We start from the raw sequence: 26,597 nt of genomic DNA on the forward strand, positions 1-26,597 counted from the left end.
GCCAGAAACATACTTCTTTACACGCGGTTGGCCCTTGAACAATGTGGGGGTTCGGGGCACTGACCCATGTGCTGTTGAAAATTTATGCCCAACCTGTGGTTTCCCCAAACTTCACTACCAACAGCCCACTGTGGACTGGAAGCCTCACCAATAGCGTAAACTGCCAGTTAACTGCGTTTTGTACATCGTATGCATTACATCCTGTACTCTCGCAACGAAGTGAGCTAGAGAAAAGAGGGTTATTGAGAAAATCACGCCCCGGCTGGTGTGGCTCAGTGGAGTGAGCGCCGGCCAGTGGACCAAAAGGTTGCTGGTTTGATTCCCAGTCAGGGCACATGCCTGGGTTGCAGGCCAGGTCCCCAGCTGGGGTGAGGCAACTGGTCGCTTTATCCCTTGTACATTGATGTTTCTCTCCCTCTCTGTCTCCCTCCCATCCTCTCTCTAAAAGTAAATAAATATTTAAAGAAAAATAGACAGAAGGAGAACAGAGCACCGGACCGATACACATTTTTTAAAAACCTGTGGGTGAGTCGCCACGCACGGTCCATACCCCTGCTGCTGCAGGGTCATGGCGCTGTGATCTGAAGTCACAACTCCCGGCCACCGCGGGGCCTTGTGCTGCCCCTGCTTGGTCAGTCATGCCTTTCGAACTTCCGAGCCTGGCTTCTGTCCGACGGGACTGCCCGAGACCTGCTTGGCTCACACAGACGTCTCAGTGCGTTGGGCAGACCCAGAGCGCAGCCGACGGGGGCCCTCGGTCCTGGGAGCCGCATCCAGAGTGTGGCTCGTGATGGGTGTCGCCCAAAGCCAGAGTTCGTCCTAAAGCTCTGTTCATAGATCAGCTGTTTTGATGCCGAAACTTCCAAATCGTCTGGCTACCTAAACATTCTCAATAAATTACCATAATTTAGCATTAGTGTAGGGTGTCACGGTGAACAAGGATTTTGGGTATTTCAAGTTGCCACACCGCAGAGCCACATGGTTGCTTCATGCTTTTTAAAAATTTTTTTTTACTTTGTAAAAATTCTGTTTCTTTTGATTATGCTCCTGCAGTTGTCCTGATTTTAACCCCCTTTGCTCCGCTCCACCCAGCACCTCCTGCTCCCTCAGGCTGTTCTCCAGCCTTGTCCAAGTCCTTGGGTCAGGGTATAAATTCTTTGGCTACTCCAGTTCCTACTCCGCATTTGCATCCCCATGGCTTTCTAATCCCCTCACCTCGCACCCATTCTCCCCACAGCCCCTCCCGTCTCTTTATCTTTAACCTGCGGCATTTTAACTAGGATGCCTCTTGGTGGAGCCCCTTTGCATCCTTACTGTTTGAGACTCTGTGCTTCCTGGACTTGCATGTCTATCTCCTTCACCAAGTTAGGGAAGTTTTCTTTCATTGTTTTTTGAAATAGATTTCCAATTTCTTGCTCGTTCTCTTCTCCTGGCACCCTGTGAAGTAAGTTTTGGAACACCTACAGTTGTCCCCAAACTGTTTATATTGCCCTCATTTTGTTTGGATTCTTTTTTCTTCTTGTTGTTCTGCATGGTGGTTTGCTTCCTTGTGCTCCAAATCGTTGATTCGATTCTTGGCTTCACCACTCTACTGATGTTTCCCTGTGAATTGTTCTTTATTTCAGTTAGTGTGTCCTTCATCCCTGGCTGGGTCTTTTCTATGCTGCTGAGGTCCCCACTGAGTTCCTCGAGCATCCTGACCACCAGTGTGTTGAACTCTGAGTCTGATGGATTGCTCTTTTGTTTAGCTCTTTTTCTGTAGTTTTACTCTGTTCTGTCATTTGGGCCATGTTTCTTTGTCCCCTCATTTTGCCAGCCTCCCTGTGTGTCTGTGTATTAAGTACAGCTGGTTTGACTCCCGGTCTTGGTGGTGTGGCCCAATGTAGGTGTCCTGTGGGGTCCAGTGGCACAGCCTCCCCCGTCACCCAAGCTGGGTCCTCAGGGTGCATGTGCCCTTCGTGTGGGCTGAGTAAATACACCCTCCTCTTGCAGTTGAGCCCTGGTTGCTGTTGGCAGGTCAGTGGGAGGGATATACCCAGGCCAGTCAGCTGTGACCACTGACCACCAGCCTCTGCCCTCCGGGGAGGATCAGCTGTGCAGGGGCAGGGTGGTGGTGCTCCGACATGGTCTGTAGCTGTTCTGTGGGTGCGCTGGCCCTGGGGTTTCCTGGGTGACACAGGCCAAAGTCAGCCCCCACCTGTGTTCTGCCCGGGGCCTCCTGCCTGAGCTACAGAGCAATCTGAGATGGCTGCTCCTTGTGCTGGGCTTGGAGATTCCCGGGGAAGCCAAGCTGTGAATCTGGGCTGGCTGCTGCCCTGCTGGGCCTGGGGCTCAGGGAGGCCGGCTGTGCTTGATGGAGAAGATGTAGGAAGTCGTGCAGCGGGAGCCAAGACCAGCCATTCATATGGAAAAGCGGCTTGGGTGGGCCTGTGAGTTGGGTGGGGCCCGTCTCCGGGAATCTCCAGGGTGGGTCAAACAGTGTTATTCAGGTTGTTGGAATCTTAGATACAATACCAGTCTGCCAGTCAGCTCTGCGGGGAGGGCCCAGAAAAGGGACAACAGCCTCTGCCGCCCTTGACACCAGACACCTCAGCCTCCCCCGCTGCCACTGGTGCCCCTCAAGCTGCCACGCTGCTGCTGGAGCCCAGAGGAGGGAGTCTGAGTGGGTGAGTCGTGTGTGGGTCCTCGAAGAGGAACTGCTTGGGGCTCCAGAAGTTTCTTCCACCGACTCAATCCCCTCTGGTTTTTGTAGCCAGAAGTTGTGGGGACTTTTCTTCCTGGCACTGGACCCCTGGGCTGGGGGGCCTGGTGTGGGGCTAGGACTCCTCGCTCCCGAGATATCCGTCCGGAGTGTTTATCCACCACACGTGGGTGTGGGACCAGCCGGTTCGGCCTCGGCGCCCCTCCTACGTGTCTGGGTGGACGTGGTTTCTCTAATTCCATAGTTGTCGTCAGACTTCTGTTCAGCTCGGTTTCTGGTGGATCTGAGTGGTGGTGGTTCTATATTTTATTTTACTTTTATTTTTATTTTCTAAGAAAAGGAAAGGAACTATTCATTCAAAAGTGTTACAGGTTTGGAATGATGGTCGAATTCTGCCATTAAATCTCACACTTTTCGGAAATAAAACACAGGCTGCTGTTTTGCGTTTTAGTTGTGACTTTGTCCTGGTTGTTCAGAGGAGACCCAAGGCTGTGTACACCGCCATCTTGATCGGAAGTGAATGCTTTATGGCTTCTTTTAAAGCATCATATTTAAAAATAAATCTAGATTCACATGCAGTTGTGAATAGTACGGAACGAATGGATAAAGTGGTCCATCCCTACGAAGGAATATTATTTGACCAAAAAAAGGGGTTGGTGCCACTTATGGTATCTGAATTAGAGCTCAGTGAAGCGGCGATAAAAGACCGTAATCTTCAGAGTGTGTTCAGGCTGTTTACATTTAATGGGGCTACCGCTGTGTCAGGACTTAAGTTTGTCATTTTATTTTTTTATTGTTCTTTGGTTGCTGTTTATTTTGTTTCTGTTTTCTTTTCCTGCCTTCTTGTGGGTCACTTGAACATTTTTCAAAATTTCGTTTTCAAGTAGCTGGATTTTTTTTTTTAAGTAACTTTTTTTGAGCTGTAACTTGTACACTGTACGGTTCGCCTTTACTGTGTGCAAGTCAGTGGTTTTCAGCCTCATCCCATTTCTTCGCTCCCCGGCACGTGCTCCAGGTAGCCCCTGGCCTATGTCGCTTCTGTAATCGGGCTGCCCTGGACGCTCCATATAAATAGAATTACATAACACGTGGCCTTCGGCGTCTGGCTTTTTCACTTAGCATGATGCGTGTCTGTGAGGCTCATCCACGAGAGGCGTGAGTGGGTACCGCGTTCCTTTTGACGTCCGGGGGACGAAGTGTGGGTAGAGGGGGTTTTGTTTATCCATTTGGTGGTCTCCACTTTCCAGCCCCTGTGAGTGGTGCTGCCGTGAACATTCCGTGCGTTTTTTTTTTAAATTTTTTATATTTTATTTATTTATTTTCGGAGAGAGGGAAAGGGAAGGAGAAAGAGAGGGAGAGAAACATCAATGTGTGGTTGCCTCTCATGTGTCCCCCACTGGGAACTGGTCTGCAACCCAGGCATGTGCCCTGACTGGGAGTTGAACCGCGATCACATGGTTCGCAGGCTCACGCTCAAACCACTGAGCTACGCCAGCCAGGGCATTCCGTGCGTTTTTTGCGTGGACGGACGTCTGCGCTGGGTCCCGTGGGGGGGGCTGCGTTGAACCTTCTGAGGAACCGCCAGGCTGTTTTCTAAAGCAGCTGCCCGAGGTCTGCACCGACACCTCTTCCATCTGGCGCTTTTAATCTTGGGAGGGGGCTCGAAGTGCCCTTCCTTGTGGTTGATTTGCATGCCCCGGTGGGTGATTTGTGCACCTCTGTTGGGAAAAATGTCCCTTCAGGTACCTCATCCCTTTTAAGGCCGGCTGTCAGGGCTCTTGGCGTGCTCTGGACGCCAGTCTCTGTTCAGAAACGCCATCTGTGGACGCTCCTTTCCGTGCCTCCTCCACCTTCTGGAGGGGCCGTCTGCGGGCAGGGGGCTTTCACGGGGAGGAAGGCTCCCCGGCCTCCCTGCATTGGCTGCTTGGTCTGGTGTCGGTACAGCTAAGACTCCGCCTCGGAGCCTAGCTCTTAGTTTAAGTCTCTGGTACTTTGAGTTGGGCGTCTGGTGTGAGGTCGGAGCCCAGCTTCCGTCTCTTGCACGCGATGCCCGCCCACCAGGCTCATTGCCGCGTTTTGAAAGAGCAGTGCTCTGTTCCCAGTGGGTGGTCTCAGTGTCTGGTTGGAAAGGGGCTGCCCGCAGGCACCTGGCTTACTTCTGGACCCCACCTCTGTGCCACCGACCCCCGTCTGCCCTCGTCCCAGGACCCTGCTGTCCTGGTTTCGGCAGCCGAGGAAATCGGGAGGGGAGTGAGTCTCCAACTCCGGCCTTAGTGGAGAGTTTGGGCTGTTCTGGGTCGCACAGAAATTTGTGGGTCGCTGGGATTTTGATAAGGATTAAATTGAATCTGCAGATAAATTTGGGGGGTTTCTCATCTTGACCTGTGTGTCTTTTTATTTATTTAGATCTTTAGTTTCTTTCAACAAGTTTTGCATATTCAAAGTATAAGTTTTATACTACTTTTGCTTAAAGTATTTCTAAGTATTTTACGCTTTTTGATGTCATTATACATGGAATTGCTTACTAAATTTCACCTTCAGATTGTCCATCGTAAGCAAATGGAAATACATTTGATTTTGCTCTGTGGGCTTATATGTCTTACAGAACTTGTTTTTTTTTTTTTTAATTTTTTTATTGATTATACTGTTACAGTTGTTCTATTCCCCCTTTCATTCCCCTCCACCCTACCCCCTCATCCCCACCATTACCCCCCCTTTAGTTTATGATCATGTGTCTCAAGTCCTTTAGATTCTATATTTCCCATGCTATTCTTGCCCCCCCAACTATTTTCTATCTACTGTCTATGCTACTTATTTTCTGTACCTTCTCCCCCTCCCACTCCCCTGTTGCTAACCCTCCTTGAGATCTTCATTTCTATGTTTCCACTCCTGATCTAGCTGTCCTTTTAGTTTGCTTTTGTTTTAGGTGTGGTTGTTAATAACTGTGAGTTTGTTGTCCTTTCACTGTTCATGTTTCTTTAACTTCTTTTTCTTAGGTAAGTCCCTTTAACATTTCATATAATAAGGGCTTGGTGATGATGAACTTGAATTTGGTCTTATCTGAGAAGCACTTTATCTGTCCTTCCATTCTAAATGAAAGTTTTGCTGGATAGAGCAATCTTGGTTGTAGGTCTTTGGATTTCATGACTTGGAATACCTCTTTCCAGCCCCTTCTTGCCTCTAAGGTCTCTTTTGAGAAATCAGCTGACAGTCTGATGGGGATTCCTTTGTAGGTGACTGTCCCCTTAGCTCTTGCTGCTTCTAGGATTTTCTCCTTCATTTTAATTTTGGCTAATGTAATGATGATGTGCCTTGGTGTGTTCCTTCTTGGGTCCAACTTCTTTGGGACTCTCTGAGCTTCCTGGATTTCCTGGAAGTCTATTTCCTTTGCCAGATAGGGGAAATTCTCCTTTATTATTTGTTCAAATAAGTTTTCCACTGGTGGCTGTGCCTTTCCCCCTTCTGGTACCCCTATAATTCGGATGTTGGAGCATTTAAAGATGTCCTGGAGGTTCCTAAGACTCTCCTCATTTCTTTGAATTCTTGCTTCTTGACTCTTTTCTGTTTGGCCATTATTTGCTTTCTTCTGGTCCACTCCATTGATTTGAGTCCCAGTTTCCTTTTCATTGCTATTGGTGTCCTGTGCAATTCCATTCATTTCAATTAGTTTCGCCTTCATATATTTGTCTAATTTGTCGGTATAATCAACCAGTTCTGTGAGGATCCTGATGACCAGTGTTTTAAACTGTGCGTCTGAGAGTTTTGCTATTTCTTCATCGCTTAGATCTATGGGCTCTGGGGCTTTGAGATCTTCTTGCGACATTTTTGGTCTGTTCTGGCCCTTTAAATGTGAGAAGCGGCGCCTTGGACTCCCAGGTTGCTGGGTTGTGAGGCTGTATGTGGGGGCGTGGTCAGAGCGGGAAATGGCGACCCCCTCTGCTGTTTCTCACAGCTGGGTGAGGATTAGCGTCTTAGTTGGTTCACCTGAGCCGGGCTACTCAGAGTCGCTGGGTTGTGACGCTGTATGTGGAGGTGGGGTCAGAGCAGGGAAATGGCGGCGCCCTCCACTGTCGCTCGCTGCGGGGACCCGCCCGCCCCGGTCCAACCGCCCACTCCCTCGCCTGTCCACCCGCGCACAAATGTGCGACCACAGTCAACACGCAGCACCGCTCTCCCGCTGTCGCCCCCGCGGTCGCTCGCTCGCTCACTAGGTCCAACCCTGCGCCTGGATTCCGCGCGTATGGATTCCACACGCCTGAGTCCGTCTGACCGAGTTTTCCGGTGCAGCCCCACTTCACCAGCCGCTGGTTTCGCCCCTTACTGGTCAGGCTGAAGAATTTGTTGTTAACGAACTTCCGAAAAGTTCAATTTTCCGTGTTCTGGCTGTGTTTTCTGTTGCTAATATTTAGTTGTCTCTAAACTTGGTTGTGTGAGAAGGCACGGGACATCCACCTATGCCTCCATCTTGGCGGAAGTCCAGAACTTGTTTATCCCTGGTGGTTTTGGTGGATTCTGTAGTTTCCATTATAAAGGTAAAGAGGGTTTTAGGTTTTACTTCTTCCTTTTCAGCTGCATGTCTTTCATTTCATTCTCTTGCCTCGGCGCCGAGGTGGGGCGGGCTGTGGTCCCTCCCAGGTGCCCCCGCCAGGTGGGGCGGTTCTCCCGGTCTTCCGTCTGTTGAGCGTTTCTCAGTTGCTTCTGTGTAACACGTTTGTAGGTGGCAGATGTTGGTTAGAATTAATCTGACAGGATTTAAAACGTCATGCTTTAAGAGCGGAAGCCTAACAAAGTTAATTTTTTTAATCTTCACCGGAGGACATGTTTGTTTATTTTAGAGAGAGGGGGAGAGGAAGGGAGAGGGAGAGAAACAGCCACGTGAAAGGGAGACATCAGTCAGTTGCTTCCCACATGCTCCAGGACCGGGGATCGAACCCACAGCCCTTCGGTATACAGGCCATTGCTCCAACCCACTGGACCACCCAGCCGGGACTCACAATTAATTTTGATATCAGTGTGTCAGAGCTGTTCAGTATAGCTGACTATGTGATTTTATATTTTTTCCCCGACCTTGAGCATAGTGTGGGCGGAATGCTGGCTTCTCCACTCTGCATGCAGAGTGGGGGGTTTGGGCGGCCTGTCTTCCGGAGAAGGACACGCTAATGCTGGAGGTGAAGCCTGCCGGGCTGGTACGTTGGGGCAAGACGTCGGGTGTGTCTTTGACCCCAGTGACCAAGGCGGCCAGATGCGTCCCGGACCCCCCTCATTTGTGGGAATTTGGGGTATCCTATGGAAAAGCCTTTCGAGCCAGTAGTCCCCCCAAAATGCTCACTTAAATTATCAGAAGTTCCATCTCTGTACATCCTGGGAATTCTGAAAATACTCGGCTTATAAAATTGCTTATTCTCTCTTAGCCTCTGAGGACGTGGCTCTTTGAGAGCTTTTGTGAGTCCTGCAACCCTTTAGGGGCCATCGCTGGGTGTGGTGGCGGCTCCTCTTGGACCCAGGCAAGCCCCGCCCAGCTGCCTGCGTGTTTGGAGCCTGGCAGGGCACCTTGGACCGGCCCTTTACTGGCCTGGGCTTGCCCCTGACCCCCTGTGGCACCCATCTTGTCCCTCCCCCACCCGCTGCTCCCTGCTGTCTCCTTGCTGCTCTGCTGACCTCAGAGTGAGTGAAGGCGCCGGCCCGTGTCCTGGGTCCTTGGGCAGTGGACACCGGCCTGGACTGCTGGCTGGTGGGAACAAGCAGGGGAGGGCTGGGCTCCCAGCGGCCTAAGGGCTGGCAAGGATGGTGCTGGCGCTCCTGAGGGTCTTCAAGGATTGGTGCCCACTCAGCTGGTCTCTGGTGCCTTTTGTGTGGGAGCGCTGTGGCTGTCCGTCTGTCTATCCTCTGTCCTGCCTACACCTGTGAGGTGTGGTGAGCACAGATGGGCCTGGGCCAGATCAGCAGGGACCCACCGAAGGCCTTGCGCCCTTCACCTCGGCCAACCAGCTGGTCCTGGGGGTCCAGGTCCTTACTACTGCGAGCCCTGGGCGAATCTGCTGTCCCGTCCCCTCCTCATGCTTGGGTTTCTGGAGTCTGTCTGTGGCCCCCGCCTCTGGGCTTGGAGGGGAGCAGCGGTGAGGCTGCAAACTGCGGCTGGGGCTGGTGCCCCTGGCACCCCCCCACCTCAGCCCCCGGGAGGCAGAGGCGTGGCCTCTGGGAGCAGAGAGGGGTCGCCTGCAGCTGGGCCTGCCTTGTGGAAAGAGGCACCCCAGCCACGTGTGGCTGGCACCCTGGGCCCTAAAGTCGGGCGTGTCTCTCTGGTTTTTGTTTTTCATATCAGTAATTATCTTTTATGGCCTCTGGTCCCCAGCGAGCACGGGACTCCCTCCTTCCCTCACCACAGGCACCTCCGCTGCTCGGGCTGCTGGGAGACCGATGTGGTGGTGAGGAGTCTCACGCTGCAGCAAGAGGACATTTATGTGTAGCTTTTATTCGGCCCCCAGGATTCCTACTGCATTATCCGTATTTCCTTTAATTTGTGGGATTTCTAGTAAATGGGCTTAAAAATAGGTCTGGGCGCGATGCCAGGCAGATGCGGGCAGCCGGCAGGCTTCTCTGCCTCTCTGAGGCAGAGCGGTAACCCCGCGTCCCTCGGCCAAGCTTCCTTCATCCCTGAGGTGGCCCCGCCCCTGCACCCCAGGGGGAGCCGCAACGGGCAGCCAGGCTCTGACACCTGGGCTGGGCGGCAAGCCGGTTTGGCTGCGCTGGGGCCCAGGATCCATCAGTGCTGGGTTTGGGGTCTGTGAGGGGCTGGAGTGGTGAGGCTGGGTGAGTGGAGAGCCGGTCACTGGCTGTTGGTCGCACTGCCCACCCCCCGGCTCACCAAGTGGTGCTCCGCCTCAGTGCCCCTGGAGTCCCAGCTGCAGCCAGGTCCACAGGGGCCTTGAGATCTGTGACAGCGCCACCCTGGGGTCCTCGTGGACAGGAAGGTGGAGACAGTGCCTGCCTGGGGTTGACCTGCACGCAAGATGGGGACCTGGGACCCGGCCCCTGTGTGGGGTGGGTGGCTGGGTGTCCCAGGTGGGAAAGGAGCCCCTTGGGAGAAGGCAAGAAGAGGTGGCTGGCCCCAGGGGGAGGCGTGGCTGTGTCCCTAGGGTGGTGAGGGTGTCCCTTCTGCCCCACATTTGTCTCTTACTGAGGGCCATCATGGCGTGGCCTGGGACCCCACTGCGTAGCTCTGGGCCTCCGCCAGCCACAGCCGCCTTGCTGAGCCTGGGGCGGGGGCCGCCGTGCCTCGGCCCTGCCTCAGCCTCATCGCCCCGCCCCACGGCTGATTTAGTGTTTGTGTGTCGGCCTGATTTACATTAGATTTTTAAGCATAATTAGAAATGCAGGGGAGCTTTGTGTCTTACCTCGACTATTTATGGCAGGGTATGCAGATGAGGACAGCAATGAATATTAATGAGGGAATGTGTGCAGAGTGGCTGTCAGTAACGAGCTGAGTGACCCACCAGGCCCCGGCTCGTCCCCGCTGCCCCTCCGCCTGGGCCCTGGGATGCCCTTCCTGGGACCCAGTCTCCCCAGCTTCTCCGGGGCCCTCACAGGCCCTCGGAGGGGAGAGGGGACCAGAGGGGAGTCAGCTTTCGGCCTGCACCGCCTCTGCCATCATCGCCAGCACCCCCAGCGCACCCCCCAACAGAGCGTGGGGCTGAGGGGGACCCTGCCTCAGCGAAAAAGGAGGAGGAGGAGGGGGCTGTCTGTGCTCGGAGCCGAGCCGGCTTTTTAAGTTATTAAACTGTGCCCCAGGGAGACACTCCTCAAGCTTACGTTATTTAAATTACAAATACGGGTGAGGGATTGTCGGCTCCGCTCAAAACACTGCTTCAGTCTCGGGAAACCTTCTGGAACCCTTTCCTGGCTCGTGCGTGGACTTGGTGGGTCTCAGGGCTGGAGGCAGGGGGGCCGGGTGGAGGCCCCAGGGAGGAGGGTGGGCTCTGGGTGGGCCTTCAGCCCCTGCTCCTTCTCGGAGCCCCCACGCCACCCCCACCCACGCTCGAGTCAAAATATTTGAGTGGAGGGTGGCAGGTGGTTGTGCAGGTGGGTGGCTCATGTCACAGCAGCTGCAGGCTGTGTCTCCCTCCTGACATGGGCTTGGCCTGGCCACAGAGACCCCCCCAGATGGGACCCTCGTCAGAGCTCACAGCAGAGGCCATGTTGGACACGGGCCTGCTGTCCCATCTGATGGGGCGCCCACCAGCTCATGCCCAGCCCTGTGGTTCCGTGGCTGGTGGGTCGGATGGCACCTGGCCGTTGGTGGCCTGCCGGCTGCTCCAGGCCCTCAGGGGGCTGGGGTTGGGGGTGTCGGACAGTGGGGCCCCTGTGTCTCCCCGGCGTCTCTGAGGAGCAGTCCTGGGGCGGCAGGGGAAGCACCGATAAGCACATTTCTGAATCTGCAGACTCGGGCATGCTGCCTTCTCTGCCGGGGAAGGAAGCTTCCAGGCAAACATTGGTTAGCGCAGTTAAAGCCAGCTTTTTAGCTTGAAGGCTGTCCAGGCTGTGGTCCGGGCGGAGGCTGCCCAGGTGCCTGGCCAGACACCAGAGGCCTCTCACCTCAGCCTCTCAGGCTGGGACTCGGCGAGCCAGGGCAGGGTCTTGGAGGCGAGGGCCCAAGGTTTCAGAGTCTGGTGCCCCGGGGACTCCAGAACAGCCAAGTTCAGAGGCTGGGGCAGAGTTCTTTTCTCTGCAGCAGAGTCCAGGCCGTCGGGGCCAGTCTGGGCCTCAGTTGCCCTCTCGTCCTGCAGCTTCCGTCCTCGCTTTGTCCATGGTCCATGGTTGTTGAGGACCGGTGGGGAGGGGCTTCTGGTGGCCGAACCACACCCCGGAGCCCTGCTTCTGCCCACCCGGCGCTCTCTGGGTGGCTGGCCGGCCTCCTGTTAGCAGTGAGGACCGTGGTGGCCCAGCTCTGCTTTGTGGGCGTTAAAAGTTGAATGCGAACCTGAGGCCCGAACCAGTTGGTGCCGCGCCCAGCCTCCAGGGGCCTGACACGCCCGAGCTGGGCAGCCTCAGTGCGAACCGGCGCCATGACACCCGAAGGGTCCACCTCCAGCGGCCCCCCCTGCTGTGCATTAGCGGGCAGGCGGGTGATGGGGTGCTCGCAAGCCTCCCTCCTACAGGCTGTTAAACCGGAGCCTGTGCTGTGATTGAAAAGCAAGGCAATATCTCTGCAGGCCGCTGTCCAAAGTGAGTTCCCCTCCCCCCCGGCCCACCAACAGTCTCCAGGCGGCAGCCTGGCAGCGTGTCCGATGCCCGTGGTGTGCTCACGTGTGTTTGTGCTGACTCTCAGGGTCACCTGCTGCCTCCCTGCCAGACAGACGCCATCCTGGGGACCTGCCTACGGGGGCCTTGCCCCCACACTCAGGAGCTCCTTGGCTTTTGGGCAGTGTCCTTGTAGCCCAGCCTGGCTTCTGCTGGCGTGGCAGGGCTTGGCCGCCAGGCAGGGGCTGCCCCGGGGCCCGGGGGCTCCGTTCTCTCCAGTCAAACCGTTTCCTGGTGCACCTGGCTCCCTCCTTCCCCTGTTGCGGGTGGTTTTAATGGCGGTGCGTTCACCCAGGTCCAGACCTCTTATTAGATTGGTCAAATTAAATCCTGCAGAATCATTTCATTTAATTCAATTTATCTCGCCTCCCTCGCTCATGCCGGTAGCGATCTCGCAGAAGTCAGACGCTGCGGTTCTTGGGCCCTGCTGTGCATTCGCTGCAGGAAGTGGTTTAGAATCTGGGGGTGCAGGGGGTGGGGGGCAGCGGGCCGTCTGGCTGGGCTTCTGGGATTCTGGCCCCGGCTGACCTCTAGGCCCTGCTGTCTGCTGTTCCTGGGGCCAGCGCCCCGTCCCCTTTCTGCGGGGGCTGCACTGCCTGCGGGGGCTGGGGGACCTGGCTGCTGTCCAGAGGGAAGGTCCAGAGAAGAGACGCCCTGGCCACCCGCATTTTCTCATTTGGGGGGGAATTCTTGAAGTCCCAGTTGTAGGTTGGGGGCTGGACTCTGGCTTTGCATTGTCAGCAGGGGGTCCCCTTCTGAAAGGCCTTCCCAGGGGGTGAGGTCTGAGGCACAGCAGCCGTGAGGGCCACAGCGGAGTGAGTTCGGGGTCCCTGCCTGGCTCTCACAGGCATGTCAAGCTCACACAGGGATAGAACAGGGGGTGTTGCTTGGGAAATGGAGGCAGGGTGGGGATGCAGAGGCGCAGAGGGACAAGGTGGCCAGGGCAGGCGGGGCCCCACCAGGTAGGGAAAGGTGAGGAGGTGCCTCTTTCCCTGGCAGGCGGCTGTCCCCAGCGCCCCGGCCCCGGCCCCCTCTTCTCGCTGGCTTCCGCACAAGGGTCGGCCCCCTGCGCGTCCTGCTTTCGCGGGCCCAGGCCGTAAACCAAGCCTTTATTTTATTCTTTTCTCCTAAAGTTCAGCTTTGTTCCCGCCCCAGCCAGGGCTTCTAAGAAAGCAACCTAAAACCAGCTTGCAGCAGGCTCCCATGGGCCTGGTTGTGGGGCGCCAGCCTCACCCCCACAGGTGGCCTGAGGACACAGCAGCGACAGCGCCAGCTGTCCTCGGTCCCCAGGGACCCAGACCGCCTTGTCACCTTCCAGGGGAATAATGGTCCCTTCTCTGGGCGAGTGGTCTGGCCCCAGCCCCGGGGCACGGGCCCCTGAAATGCAGGGCCAAGGCCGGTGTGTGTGGCCTGGACCCTCGCCCTCCCATCCAGGTCAGGGCAGGTAACAGCTCACCAGGTGGAGCATGTGCCCGCTCCAGCCGCGGGCTTTACCAATACCATCTCCCTGGACCCTACCCCGGTCTCTGCCCCAGGCTGCACCTGACCCCCAGCCAACAGATGAGTGTCCTGGGCACTGTGTCATTCGCTTGGGGGGCCACAGGATGTGGATGTGAGATGGCTGGGGCTGGGCCTGGCATGTAGGGGTGGGACCCGGGGGGACCCGCTGTTGGAAGGAACAGGTGCTCGGGGCTCTGTGCTGCCCCCACTGCATTTAGGACCCCACCACCGGGCCCGTCCAGCCCCCGGCCGCCGGGACCCTAGGGGAGCCAGCGCAGAGCGCACCTTTGCTGACCTCTGCATACCCCATCCAGGCTGGGTGCCCCCTCCCTGTCACGACTGGAGACCCCCAGTCTGGCTCAGGTGACCCCACTGTGTTCTCTGGGAGGCCCCTTCCCGCAGTGCTGGGAGTTGCGGGCAGCGCGGCTGTGTCCACTCACTCTCTCCAGCCCCACCCGGTGTTAGGCTGACCACTTGCTAGGCCCTGCACAGACACCCACTCTCGCTGAGCTCACAGGTGCATTTGCAGAGCCCCCAGGCGGTGCCCAGGAAGCTTGCGCCTGCAGGTTGGGGCCTCTGTGCAGGGGAGGGCTCCCGTGGGAGCTGGGAGGCTGGTTCCTGCCCCCAACCCCACCCGCCCTGTGAATCCTGCCCCCAGGCCGGGGTTGCCCCCACTCCCCCCATCCCTATCATAGGTCTGTTGTCCCTTAGTCTCTGGGTGCCCCTCCGTTTCCTGGTGTGGCCCTGTCTGGCTGGGTGGGCATGTGGTACAGCCCGCCGGTGCTCAGGGCAGCTGAGCAGGGACCGTGTTTGCCAATGCCCTGGTCTTTCTCTCGTGTGACCCATCAGTTGTCAGGAGCCCCGTGTGGGAAACGCAGGGCCACCCCCACCCTCAGGACCCTCTGCTGGCTGCTGCCCCAGGTTCCTCCTGCCCCATTCACCTGCCCTGTGTCCAAGCCTGCGGTGTGTGGATGGGGGGGCACCAGGTGCGTGGGGAGTGCGAAGGGTGGTGCTGCTGCTGCTACTGCTGCCTGTCCCCGGCCTCCTCCCTGCTCCAGCCACCAAGGTGAATGCCCAGGTGATAGGTGATGGCAGGGATACGTCACTGTGGGGAACCAGACCTCAGCCACCTCCAGTCTCAACCTTGGCCCTTCTTGTGGGCTACATACGCTCTTTCTAGGGTCACAGTGGGTGGCATGTGGGGAAACAGGCCGGGCAGGCCAGTGGTTTGCCCAGGGGCAGCGCCATCCAGCAGTGGTAGCTTAAGCCTAGAAGGAGGTGGCCCTGCTCCCGGGCAGGACGGCCTTGCAGAGTGCGAGCCCCGCCTCTCCGCAGGGCGAGGCTCGGGGAGGCCAGGCCCTGTGGGCCTCAGGGCAGCCCCGCCCACTCTGTCCCCTCCCCCCAGGGGGGGTCTTTGCTGCCATCTCTGCTGGGGCAGGTCCTTCCAGGGCTGGGCTGCGCCTTTGGGGGCCCATGGTTGGCGCATGAAGTTGCTCTTCTTTAAACTCTGACCCAGTGGGGGTTGGGGCACAGAGTGACTACCCTGGGCTGGTGGGCTGTGGATGTGGGGCTGGGCTAGCTGGGCCTGCTGCTCGGGGACCCCAGGGAGAAGCAGAAATGGGGGCTGGGGCCCCCGCAGGGTGCCAACCTTGGTCTCCACATTCATCCTGGACCCTTCCCTGGCCCCCGGCTCTCCAGTTCCTGCCTCACTCTCATCCCTCCCGCCGACCCCCTTCTTGGCCCAGAGTCTGCCCTGTCCACCCCACCCCTGGCCCCCTCGCCCGCCCGCCCGAGGCCCTGCCAGCTCCGCAGACTGTTTGGAATAGTTTAAATGCTTTGACACCCGGGCTGTGCTGGATGGCAGGCGGCAGTTTACTGGGCAATTCATATGCAAAACTGCACTATAAATTTCCAGGCTGGCTCGGTTGCCGGCACCACGAAGCGTTTCTCCGCGTACAGTACAGTATTTCTGCCATCTTTGTTTGCATTGCAGTGAGTCATCAAAAGTCTGTCTTGTACCAACACCCGGAGCCGCGCATTCCTCTGGCACCAGCGCTCCGCTGTTTTCAAAGCCGGGGCTGGGAGCTGGCATTTACTTCGGCTCCCAAATCAAAGGCGGCTATTCATTCCCGGGAGCTGCCTGGATGTCCGTCTGCATCCGGCCTCTTCATTTAGATGCTGTGCGCTGCCCGGGAGAGCCAGGCTGGTGCAGCTGAGCCGCGGCCGCCCAGCCCGGCGCTGAGACTCTCTGCCCCCCTCCCCCCCTCGCGCTTCTCCTCCTCCTCCTTCTCCTCTCCGGGCTCCTCTCGCCCTCCCCACCCCAAGGGCTCCCGCTCCGTTTGCTGCATTCCCGGAGCAGCTGGCGGCTGCGGGCGGCCGGCAAGCGGGCAAGCCTGCCCCTGCCAGGCTGAGCAGGCAGTGCGGGGCCACCAGCGGCAGCCGCCAAAGGTAGGTCTTCCCCTCTGGCCAGTGCCGCCCTGCCTGGCTGGCAACTTCTCCGCAGCAGGGGCACTGCGGGCCTCCCCCAGTGGCGCCCACCTGCCTAACTCTGTCTCGGTGCCCGGTGCTCCGCCCTCACTCTGCCCCCCGCTGTGGGTCTCCTCGCGCCTCTGCGGCCGGCACTTTCCTCCTGCGGGACAGAGCGGCCCTTTGTGCGGCTCTGGCTGCACAGAGTTCAGCCGGCTCCCCCTTCGGCCCGGCCAGCCCGGCCCCCCTTCTCGGAATCAGGCACGGGATCAACAGTGCCAGAGCCCCAGCCCCAGCCCCGGGGTGCCCGGCAGCATCGCCAGCCTGGCCCGTTCCTGCTCCCCATCTCCCCATCTCCCCATGACCTCTGTAGTCACCTGAGCTTGGAAGGAGCCAAAGGGATTGGCCCGTGATGGAAGCTGGGGTGAGGTGGGGGGGGCTACGCCAGGCTCCCTGCTGGCCCTGGAGGTCCCCTCTGCAGGACAGGGAGGGGGGCAGAGGTGGTGGAACCTGAGCTTCCGAGTTCTCCCATCTCACTAACTCCTCAGGCACCCCCCCTCCGCTCCCCCCTCCCCGCAGCCCTGCGCTGCTGCTCTGAAAAAAAAAAAAGAAGAAAAACAAACTAGAAACCCAGACCCTGGGAAAAGACCCCGTGCGTGCGGCCCCCTGGGGGTGCCGAATTCCCTCACTCTGGGTTTCGGCCCCTCCCTGGGGAGAGGCAACTAGGGGCTTCTCTGCTGCGAACTTTTTCTGGGGAAAAGAGTTGTGCGAGCCAGCCAGTGCCCTCCCTCGCCCCTCCCAGCCGCTCCGGGTTGACAGCCCGTCCCCTTCCCCCGTCCCCACTGCGGTGCAGGCCTCTCTTCTGCCTTCTGCCGAGATAGGCATCTCCGGCGGCGGCCTGAGGCTCAGTCCCCCCCCCCTCCACGGGGCGCCTCAGGGGTGGTGTGGGCCCTTTTCTGGCCGAGCATGCGGCTCTGGGCTTCTGGCGTCCTGTTCAGCTCTGAGTGTTGGCTCTGCCAGGATCACATGTGAGCGAGGTTGCCCCGAGACCTGGGGACTGTTCTGGCCGGTGGGGTCTGGGGGTGACTGACAGGGACTGTGCTGGGGTAGAGCATATTTTAGGAGCATGCTCGGGGCCTGGCCCTTCCAGGTGGGTGCTGGGCGTCCAGGAAGCTGACCGTGGTGCCCCCTCGCCTTCTCTCCCCCAGATGTGCCTGCTGGGGCCACTCCCGCGCTGAGAGTCTGAGGCGCCCACGAGCCTGCCCGCCATGTCTCAGATGCTGCACATTGAGATCCCCAACTTCGGGAACACCGTGCTCGGCTGCCTCAACGAGCAGCGCCTGCTGGGCCTCTACTGCGATGTGTCCATCGTGGTCAAGGGCCAGGCCTTCAAGGCCCACCGGGCCGTGCTGGCCGCCAGCAGCCTCTACTTCCGTGACCTGTTCAGCGGCAACAGCAAGAGCGCCTTTGAGCTGCCGGGCAGCGTGCCGCCCGCCTGCTTCCAGCAGATCCTGTCCTTCTGCTACACGGGCAGGCTGACCATGGCGGCCAGCGAGCAGCTCGTGGTCATGTACACGGCCGGCTTCCTGCAGATCCAGCACATCGTGGAGCGCGGCACCGACCTCATGTTCAAGGTGAGCTCACCCCACTGCGACTCACAGACGGCCGTGATGGAGGATGCCAGCTCCGAGCCCCAGAGCCCCTGCACCCAGCTGCAGCCGGCTGCGCCCGGGCCTCCCTACGTCGTGTCCCCCTCTGTGCCCATCCCGCTGCTGACCCGCGTGAAGCACGAAGCCACAGAGCCGCCGCCGGCCACTGGCCCGGGCCTGGCGCCCAAGCGCCCGCTGGAATCTGGGCCGCGGGATGGCGCAGCGGTGGCAGTGGGCGCTGCCATGGCGGCCGGCGCGGCCCCTCTCAAGTTGCCCCGGGTCTCCTACTACGGGGTGCCCAGCCTGGCCACCCTCATCCCCAGCATCCAGCAGGTACCCTACTCCCAGGGGGAGCGGACCAGCCCGGGGGCCAGCAGCCTGCCCACCACCGACAGCCCCACCTCCTACCACAACGAGGAGGACGACGATGACGAGGCCTATGACACCATGGCGGAGGAGCAGTACGGCCAGGTGTACGTCAAGGCCGCCGGCAGCTACGCAGGTAAGGTGGCACGGCCACCCACCAGCAGGCATGGAGACCCTCTGGGCCCCGTGTGGGCACCGAGACGCACCCGACCCCTTCCCCGTGGAGCTCACGGCCCTGCTGGGACTTCCGGCAGATGGCGTCCGGAGCGCCTTGGGAGGCCACAGTGCCGGGGGTGTGGGAGGGGGAGCCCCCAACCCAGACTGCATGAGCTAGGAGGAGCTGAGACAGGACCTGTCCTAAGTGAGTCCTCCAGGGCCTCTGCTAAGTTTAAACTTGATCCTGGATGAAACGAGAGGCTGGGGGAAGGTGTGTAGCTGAGTGAAACCCACTGGAAGCTAGTGTAGCACGGAGGAGTGGGCCCCGGCTCTCGCTGGATGGATGAAGAGACCGAGGGCCCCAGTGGACCAGGGACCTGCCGGAGGGCGCACAGGGTGTCGTGAGACCCGAGCCAGTCCCTCGCCTGCTGAAGGCTCGGCATCCCTGTCTGAGGGCCTGACTCCTCGAGGCCCCCGGCCCCTTTCCACCCCCCTAGTAAGTCCAGAGATTTCCCTGGGCCCGTCCTGTTTGCGGCCACCTCCCTGGGCCTAGCACCAAGGGACAAGCCAGAGCACGCCCACCGAACCCAACGAGCTGCCCACAGGTTGAAGGGGGCTCCCTCACTAGGGACGGCAAGCCCGAGGCGCTCACATCCGAGAGGCCTGGTGCTGCAGACTTCATTTCAGGCCCGGGAGATGGCTCAGAAATTGTTGGGGAGAGGGTCCCCTAGTTGGGGCCCCGGATCAGGTGTCCCCCCGCCTACTATGTTCCCTGAAAACTGGCCGTGTGCCTGGGCCAACTGCCTGCCCTGATTTGCATGTGGGGCCCATGTCCAGTGGACTGGATCCGGACACTTGTGCCGGTGGGGAGTGGTGTCCCAGCGCTGGGGGCCTGAGGGGCAGCTAGGGACTCTGCTCCCTGTCCCCCACCATGTGCTTGCGCCCCAATGAGGCAGGTGCTGCCACCTCTGCTCTTTCTCCCTCGTCCGCTCCTCGCCTTCCTGGCAGGGGCTCCTGCATAAGTCCTGGGAGGCAGGGACAGAGGGGGCCAGGCCCTTGGGACAGCTGGGTCCCCAGGAGCTGCCAGGGACTGGAAGCCGGGCCTCGGTTCCTTGTCTGGCCAGCCTGGCTCCCTCTAAGGGGCTCTGGGGGTGGCTTTTCCCTAGAAGGCGTTACTTCATTTCAATGCATTTCCCCAGACGTGCGGGAACCCTACAGGGTCCGAGCAGGCTGACCACCGTGACTGGACCTGGCTCTTGCTTTCAGTGGCAGAGGACAGGAGGGCTCTGGTGGGTCCACTGCTAGGAAACCAGCCAGCAGTGGCCTGGCCCTGCTGAGGCCTGTGGGGCTCAGGCTTGGCGGGGCCTCCTGGGGTCTGCGGCGTGCTGACAGCCATGGGGAGCCCCAGCCTGGGCAGCTCCTAAGGCTCCCTTTCCCACAGAAAGGCAGGCTGCACGGGCCCTGGTGTGTTCGGGGGAGTGAGAGACGCTGGTTGAGGGGGTAGCTGGGAGCTGGAGACCCTGCTGCTCAGGTTGGATGAGCCTGGGCAGCGGTGGCCCACCTGTGTCCTAGGGGCTTCTGAGGAGCCAATGGGATGGTGGCCACAGAAAGGCCAGCATGGGGGCTTGGGAGGCCGGGCTGCCCCACAGTCTTGAGGTACTTTCTCGCCAGCACCCCCACCCCAGAACTCAGACAAGGGTGTGAGTCCCACCTCGCCAGGGGCGCAGCTCTGGTCCAAGGCTGCATGCCTGCCAGGGCTTGCCCAGGTCTCGGGGGACGGGAGGGAGCCTGCATCTCCCTGAGATGTTGGAGGGAGGACGGGTGGTGGGAGTCTGGGAGAGCAGAGGGGGCAGGGGGTGGGGCTGGTCCTGCCTCCAGCTGGCCCAGGGTGCTCCGGCCTGGGCTTTCTCCTCAGCGAGACCATAAGTGGGGCAGGGAGGGGGTGTGTAATTCTTGGTTAAAATCTAGGTTATTGGCAGTGACGTTGCTGGCATCGCTGGGCATCGGGCATGCTGGGAATAGGGGGAGGGGCCGTGGGGCCGAGCAGGCAGAGAAGGGCCTGTCCCCAGAGGCTGGCTGCCCCTCAGGTGCTGGCCCCGTATCCCAGGCTCCCTTTGGGCCTTGGGCTGGCCAGGCCTGGAACATCCTCGCACCCGCCTCTGGTGGCCAGGCAGCCTAGGGCCCATGACAGGGGTTGGGCAGGACTGTCTTTGGGCTGGTGGGATCTAGAACATTCTGAGGACACTCAGAAGGCCCTTCTCCTTTCTGGCCTCAGTTTCCCTTCCTGCTAAGAGCTAGATTGGCCTGAGTGACCTTCAGGGGTCTTTGACCAGCACCACTGCAGGAAGCGTGGACGCCGTGACCCCTTCTGCACCCTCCTCTTCGTGGGGAGCAGTTGGCGGCGCCTTTGGGCCCATCCTGTTGTTTTGAAGTCAAGGAATTCAGTGTCACAGATAACGCGACTCGCCTTTGACCCAGCGGCCCAGACTTGTCTCCAGCCTGGGCCTGGCTGGTGCATCTGTCTCCCCCCTCCCCCCTCCCCCACGTCCCTGGGCCATCCTCGTCTGTCAATGCAGACGCCACAGTAATGTGTCCAGGCCCCATCAAAGGACAGTCGGTCATCACTGATTTGGTGATGTCAGGCAGGATGAGGATGCCACCAGGAAGGCCCTGACTGGGGTGGGGGGTGTTGGTGGGGACTCCCCGCTCCATCCCACAGCATCCCCCTCCTCTGCAGGGCACAGCTTGGGGCTCAGGGCAGCTGCTCTCCAGCTCCCAGGGGCTTGAGAGTTTAGCGGTGTGTGCAGGTCAAGGCAGTGAGGCTCCGGGGGGGCAGTGTTGGTTCTGTGGTGGGTGGGTACAGGGGGCAGGCACCCTGGTACAGTAAGGGGTCTGTCCCTGTGGTCTCCGAGACCCCTGGGCATGTCTGCAGCCACAGACCACAGGTCATGGTGGCTGAGGAGGGTGTGGCCCCTGCCCTCACATTGGGGGACCCTGACCAAGTATTTGATCACGGCTGCGTGGCCCGTCACCGGAGCTGACCCTTGGCCCCTTGGAGGTGAGGCAGCAAGAGGGGAGGTGAGCTTGACAGGCATGGTGGGGTGGATGTGGTGCCAACCGGGGTCCCCTCCCCTGTTCTGTGCAGGGAGGGCCCCCTTCCTCTGTCTGACCCCCTTCCTCACCCCCCGGGCCCTGAGCCGACATTCCCCCCCATGCCTAGACTGCGGGCGGGGCAGGTATCGATCGGAAGGCTGATGCCAGCCCCTGTGGAAGCCCGGGACAAACACACGACTCCCTCCTTAGACACAAGCAGGGGCCGCCACGTTAACCCTTTCCTGGTGGAGCCACCCGGGGGTGTTCCTGGTGGCCTGTGAGCTGGTGGCCTTGTGTGGTCTTGCTCCCTCTCAGGGGACAGTCAGCTCCCTGGGTCTGCCCACTGTCCCCTGTAAGCCACTCTGCCGGCAGGGGACTCGGGTGTCTGTCACTGAGCTCTAGCTCCAGCTCCATGGGATGGGCCTAGGGACTTGGGTGACGATGAGCCCTTGGGGACACTTAGCCTCAGCCCAGCCGTCCCTGCGTCCTGACACAGGACACAGTGAGCGCACAGCTGTCCCCGGTCTGCCCCAGGCTCCCGGGTGCTGCAGCAGCTGGCAGGTGTGTGTGCGAGCCCTGCCCGGGCCAGGCCCCGTGGGCCGCCTCGCAGGTCAGTGCTGCTGCTGTCCCATCTGATGGCTTCGGCCGGGCCTCCGGGGCAGGGCCTGGCCCGTGGCTGTGGTCCCTCCGGCAAGGCCACCTGCCTGCTCGGCCGGAGGGCTGCCTGGCGTCAGGGACCACGCCACCCAAGGCTCAGAACTCAGGGGGCTGTCATTTGGGGTCCCACGGAGAAGGGATCAGAAGGTAACCCGCCCCACACTGCCTCTTGGTCTGGGCCGGGGTGTCGCCACTGCTCAAGCTCAGCCCAACCCATGTGAGGCCCTGGAACAGGGGCGTCTGTCCCTGACCTGGCTTGGGTGGGACCCAAGTTGTGGGACCGGCAGGATAGGGGCTGGGTTGGGGATGTAACTTCCCTTTAAAAACAACACCCCAGCAGCACTGGTGGGTGAAGGAGGTGCCAGTCCCAGGAGGTGCCCGAGGGCCAGCAGGGGTGGCCTCCCCAGGTCCCCAGTCCTCGGCTACAGCTGACAAACTCGGGGGGCCAGCAGAGCTTCTGTGTAGCGTCGTGTTTCAGCCTCCCAGGCCCTGATGCCCCAAGAGTCTGTACACCAGGTTCCTGGGGCACAGCCTTAACGAGAGGTGTGTAAACTGTGCCCCATGCACCTTGGGGTGAGACACGGTTGGCTCAGTTGGGGGGGTGCTGGTTCTGTAGCCCCCTGAGTGCCTGTTCCCCCAGCCCATCCCTGCTCTTGCCCAGGTAGCTGGGAGGCAGCAGACATGCAGGTGACTGGGAGTGGGGGGGTATTGTCACTGTGCCCCAAGTGCCCATGGTGCTGGGCTGCCGTGACCACCCATGTGCAGGGGACGTGGTCACAGGAGAGGTGCATGTTTAACTCCTGGTGGCCAAATAGGTTGCCAGCTTTCGTTCCTTTTTAACCATGAAAGAGGCTTGAGTTAATAGTGTCTTTTGCTCGCCCCTGGTTCCGTGGGTCTCTTCCTGACCTTCACTCGGGTGGCGAATTGTGTCCGTGGCGCTTGGCCATCGACCCACCCTTGGCTGCCCTGGCACGCCCTGCTCAGTCACTGTGCGCTGCGCACGGCTCCCCCGAGTTGCTGGATTTGGTGTGTCCTTAATGTTTTCTGAAGGAGCCCTGCCCCCTGCCCACGAAGGTGGGTTACTGTAGTTTTCTTGGCGTGCCTTCGTCCGGTTTCGGCGTCAGGACAGGGCCGAGCTTTACTTCTCGAAGACGAGGTGTAGGTTTGATGATCGCTCCCAGGTGTTTGGTGGGACTGATTCGCTGTGAGGCCGCCGGGCCCGCGTTCTGTAGTTAATCTCGGGAAGGTGTCAGGACACACTGTGTTGCCGTAGGTAATAGAACGAGGTGGCGAGCTCGCTGCTCCAGCCGTGTGATTTGTGTCTTTCCTGGAATTGATCTGTTTCTGATCTACTTCGGTGATAATACAGCCATTCCAGCCTCCACAGATGTAGCATTTCGTGGCCTTGGCTGTTTCCAGCTCTTTCTTTAAACCGCCAGTGACTGAAAGTGCGTTTCTCACCAAAGACTGTGGCGGAGGTTTCCATTTTTATCCGGCCTGGCAGTCTGTTTTTATTTGCACTCATTAGTCCGTTTACACCTGACATAGTTTTCCATAGACTGGGGTTCAAGTCCATGATCTCTCTGCTGGTTTTCTCTTTCCCAGCACGTTTTGGATTGAGTTTCTTCCCGTGTTCCTCCAGCCCCAGGCTGGCTGAATGGTTGCCCCCATCACGCCAGCCGAGTTAACTCTGGTCCCCCCACCCCCCCACCCCCGGCCTATCCTGAGGTGCCGTCTCAATCCCATCTCACTGTGTAACTTAAGACCCCTCAAACACATGTCTCCATTCCCCACTCCGGTTCTCTGTGCAGTCGTTAGGTGTTTTACCATAAACCTTATGTTCTTGTATTTACTTGAAATAGCCGGTTATCTTTGTGCCATTTTGAGTTGCTTTTAAACTTGAGGCTCAGCTGCCCCGTCTTGGAGTCTCAGCACACACTCATGCGGTCACTCCCCTGTAGAGGTGCAGACGGTGTCACCGGCCCCTCTGTAGCCACTTCTTCGCCCCCTCAGGCTACCTCCTGCCCTTCACTGACCTGTCTTCTGTCACTTGAATGGAGTCACAGAGTATGTGGCCTTTTGAGTCGGAACGCCTTTGAGATCCATTCCTGTTGGTGTGAGAATCTGTGGTTCATCCTTTCTGTCACCGAGTGGAATCCCACTGGGGGGCTGAACCACTGCTTGTTTGCCAGTTAATGGATATTTGGGTTGTTTCTAGATTTTTGTGCTTACAGATTAAACTGCTATCAGCATCCGTGTGCGGGTTTGGCACAGACTTCAGTTTTCATCCCCCGGATGAACTAACCCGGCGTGAAATTGCAGGCCATGGGGTGAGTGTCTATTTAACCGCAGAAGAACCAGCCATGCACAAGTGTTCCAGTTGTCCTGTGTTCTTGTCGACACTTGGTTTTGTCTCTTTATTTTTAAGCCATTCTCATGGTAGTTCTGACTTCCCGTCATGTCTAACGATGAGCGTCGTTCGTGTTTGTTGCTGTCATGCACCTGCTCTGGTCAGTGGCCTCTTCCAGTCTTTGGCCTTTTTTACTGGGTGGTTTGAGTATTGATTATCGTTGAGTATCATTGATTCTTTATGTGTTTCAGATCATGCAATTCGTAAACGTTTCCTCCCAGACTGGAGCTGTTTTTATTCTATTAATCGTGCCTTTTATAGGCATTTAAAAACTCTGATGAAGTTAAACGATCAGTTATTTCTCTTGTTTCTCTTGTACGTCATGCTTTGGTGTCGTGTTTCCGTCTCCACCTGACGAGGTAGCGGGTTTTCCTGTTCTGTTCTGGAGATTTTATAGCTGAGGTCACACTTGGTCTGCGGTTCATTCTGAGTTAGTTTCTGTGTGAGTTACAAAGTGTGGGTAAGGGATCTGGTGGGTTTTTTTTAGATTTTTATTTATTTTTTTAGAAAGGAAGGGAGGGAGAAAGAGAGGGAGAGAAACATCGGTGTGTGTTGCCTCTGCACCAGGAATGGGGCACCTGGCCCTCAACCCAGGCTTGTGCCCTGACTGGGAATCGAATCGGCGGCTCTGGTTCGCAGGCTGGCACTCAGTCCACTGAAGCATACCAGCCAGGGCGAGGTTCTATTTTCTTTTAGTGTGGATGTCCAATTTTCTTTTGAAGACATTAAAAATATGGAAAAAAATACTTTTCTATTAACACTCCTCTACTTGCCTATTCTGCATACTTTGTATACATCAGAGTTTCCGTCTGGTATCACGTTCCTTCAGCCCAGAGAACGTCTCCCAGTGATTTTGACTGTCCTAGTGATGGACCAGCAGGGAACTCTGAAAACCTGTAGGGGAGGTTGACGTGTCACCTTTAAAAACAGCCTGCCCGGTGGACGCACGGTGTACATTCGGTGAGATTAACCCGTGTTCCTTGTTCGGTTGCTGCTTCCGCTTCTGAGGGGCGATCCTGCTGGATGTGGAGTCTGGCCCGGCGGTCACCGTTGCTCTCGGTGTGTGTCGTTCCCTTGTCTTCTGGGGCGGGTTTTGTTCCTGCGGGACATTGTGGCCATTCTTCTCTGTCCCTCTGTGTGTGTCTTTCTTTCCAGCTGTTCTAACCCCGGTTGCGATGCGACTCTGTGCTTTCTCCTGTATTTGCTCTGCTTCGGGTGCCGGGGCCTTTTGGGCCCGAGCGCTCAGCTGCTGTTCGGCTCGGGCATCTTTGAGCCCCACCCCAAGCTCCGGTAGAACCTGTTTCTGTCCCCGAGGCCTCCCAGCGCTGTCCCCTCACCGCTGCGCAGCCTGGCTCCCGTCGGGGCTTTCGGTTGAATGGCTCCCGTTGCCCTTCCTTGGTCACCAATTTTTCCCCTGCAGTCCCATTTTGTTCTTATTTATCCTTTCCATGTCTCACCATCGAGGTCCCACCTTCGGATTTTTAAAAACATTTCTGGTCGTGTCCGTTGGCTGATGGAAGCCTCTGCCTGCTGGCACCGGTCTCTTGGTCACTTCTCGGGCTGCTTCTGAGTGGCTGCCTGCTCCCCACTGGACACGGGACGGGGTGGCCGTCGGGTTGTCGGGAGTCCGCAGTCCACACTGCCCGAGTTGTCGTCATGGTGGCGTCACCTCGAATGTCCTTAACGAGTGAAGACGTTGAGCGCCTCTTCACGGTCGTAGCCTTGGGACAGCTCCTTGCGAAGGGGCTGTTTCAGTCTGTAGTTCCACTTTTCTTAGCGACGTGTCTGTCTTAACCACTTTTCTTTCTCTCTTTTTAAAAAAACATTCTATTTATTTACTTCTAGAGGGGGGGGAGGGAGGGAGAAAAACCTCACTGTGCACGAGACACATTGATTGGTTCCTCTCTCGCGCCTCCAGCCAGGGACCTGGCCCACAACCCAGCCTTGTGCCTGACCAGGGATCGAACCTGCGATGTCCCAATTCACAGGCCAGCGCTCCGTCCACGGAGCCACACCAGCCAGGGCTTCCCTTACAGCTTTTCACGACCTTCTTCGCACCCTGATTAGGCTTCTTGTCAGATCCTGTCACAAGTATCTTCCTCCCCCACCCCCTGCAGCCCTCACTTTCTTAATGTAACTCTGATGCAGTCAAGTTTATTGATTTTTTTTCTCTTTGTCCATAGTGATTTTTATATTTTGTTTAAAGAACTCTTTCTTCGCCTCAAGGTCATGGTAGTGTTTCTTCTCTATTTTTTTTAATTGAATTTATTGGGGTGTCACTTCCGCTATGTATTCTTTTTAA

General features: G+C 58.2%; 1 protein-coding gene across 4 annotated transcripts in view; it reads left to right on the forward strand.

Annotated features, from left to right (window-relative positions):
* The window catches only part of NACC2 (NACC family member 2), a 62,802-nt gene that overhangs the window by 17,455 nt on the left and 18,750 nt on the right, over nucleotides 1–26,597 (forward strand). The window contains exons 2-3 of one of the 4 annotated variants that reach the window (XM_037127690.2): nucleotides 17,173–17,598; nucleotides 17,944–18,115. In XM_037127690.2, coding sequence (XP_036983585.2) covers nucleotides 17,233–17,598; nucleotides 17,944–18,115 — 538 coding nt within the window. In that variant the 5' untranslated portion in view covers nucleotides 17,173–17,232. Of the gene's footprint in view, nucleotides 1–15,633; nucleotides 15,947–17,172; nucleotides 18,116–26,597 lie in introns of those variants that run through there. The other 3 variants (XM_037127691.2, XM_037127689.2, XM_037127687.2) reach the window with 3 other exon arrangements.

Source organism: Artibeus jamaicensis, unplaced genomic scaffold (genome assembly GCF_021234435.1).
Source record: "Artibeus jamaicensis isolate MK-2021 breed Jamaican fruit bat unplaced genomic scaffold, CSHL_Jam_final contig_471, whole genome shotgun sequence".
NCBI lineage: Eukaryota > Metazoa > Chordata > Mammalia > Chiroptera > Phyllostomidae > Artibeus > Artibeus jamaicensis.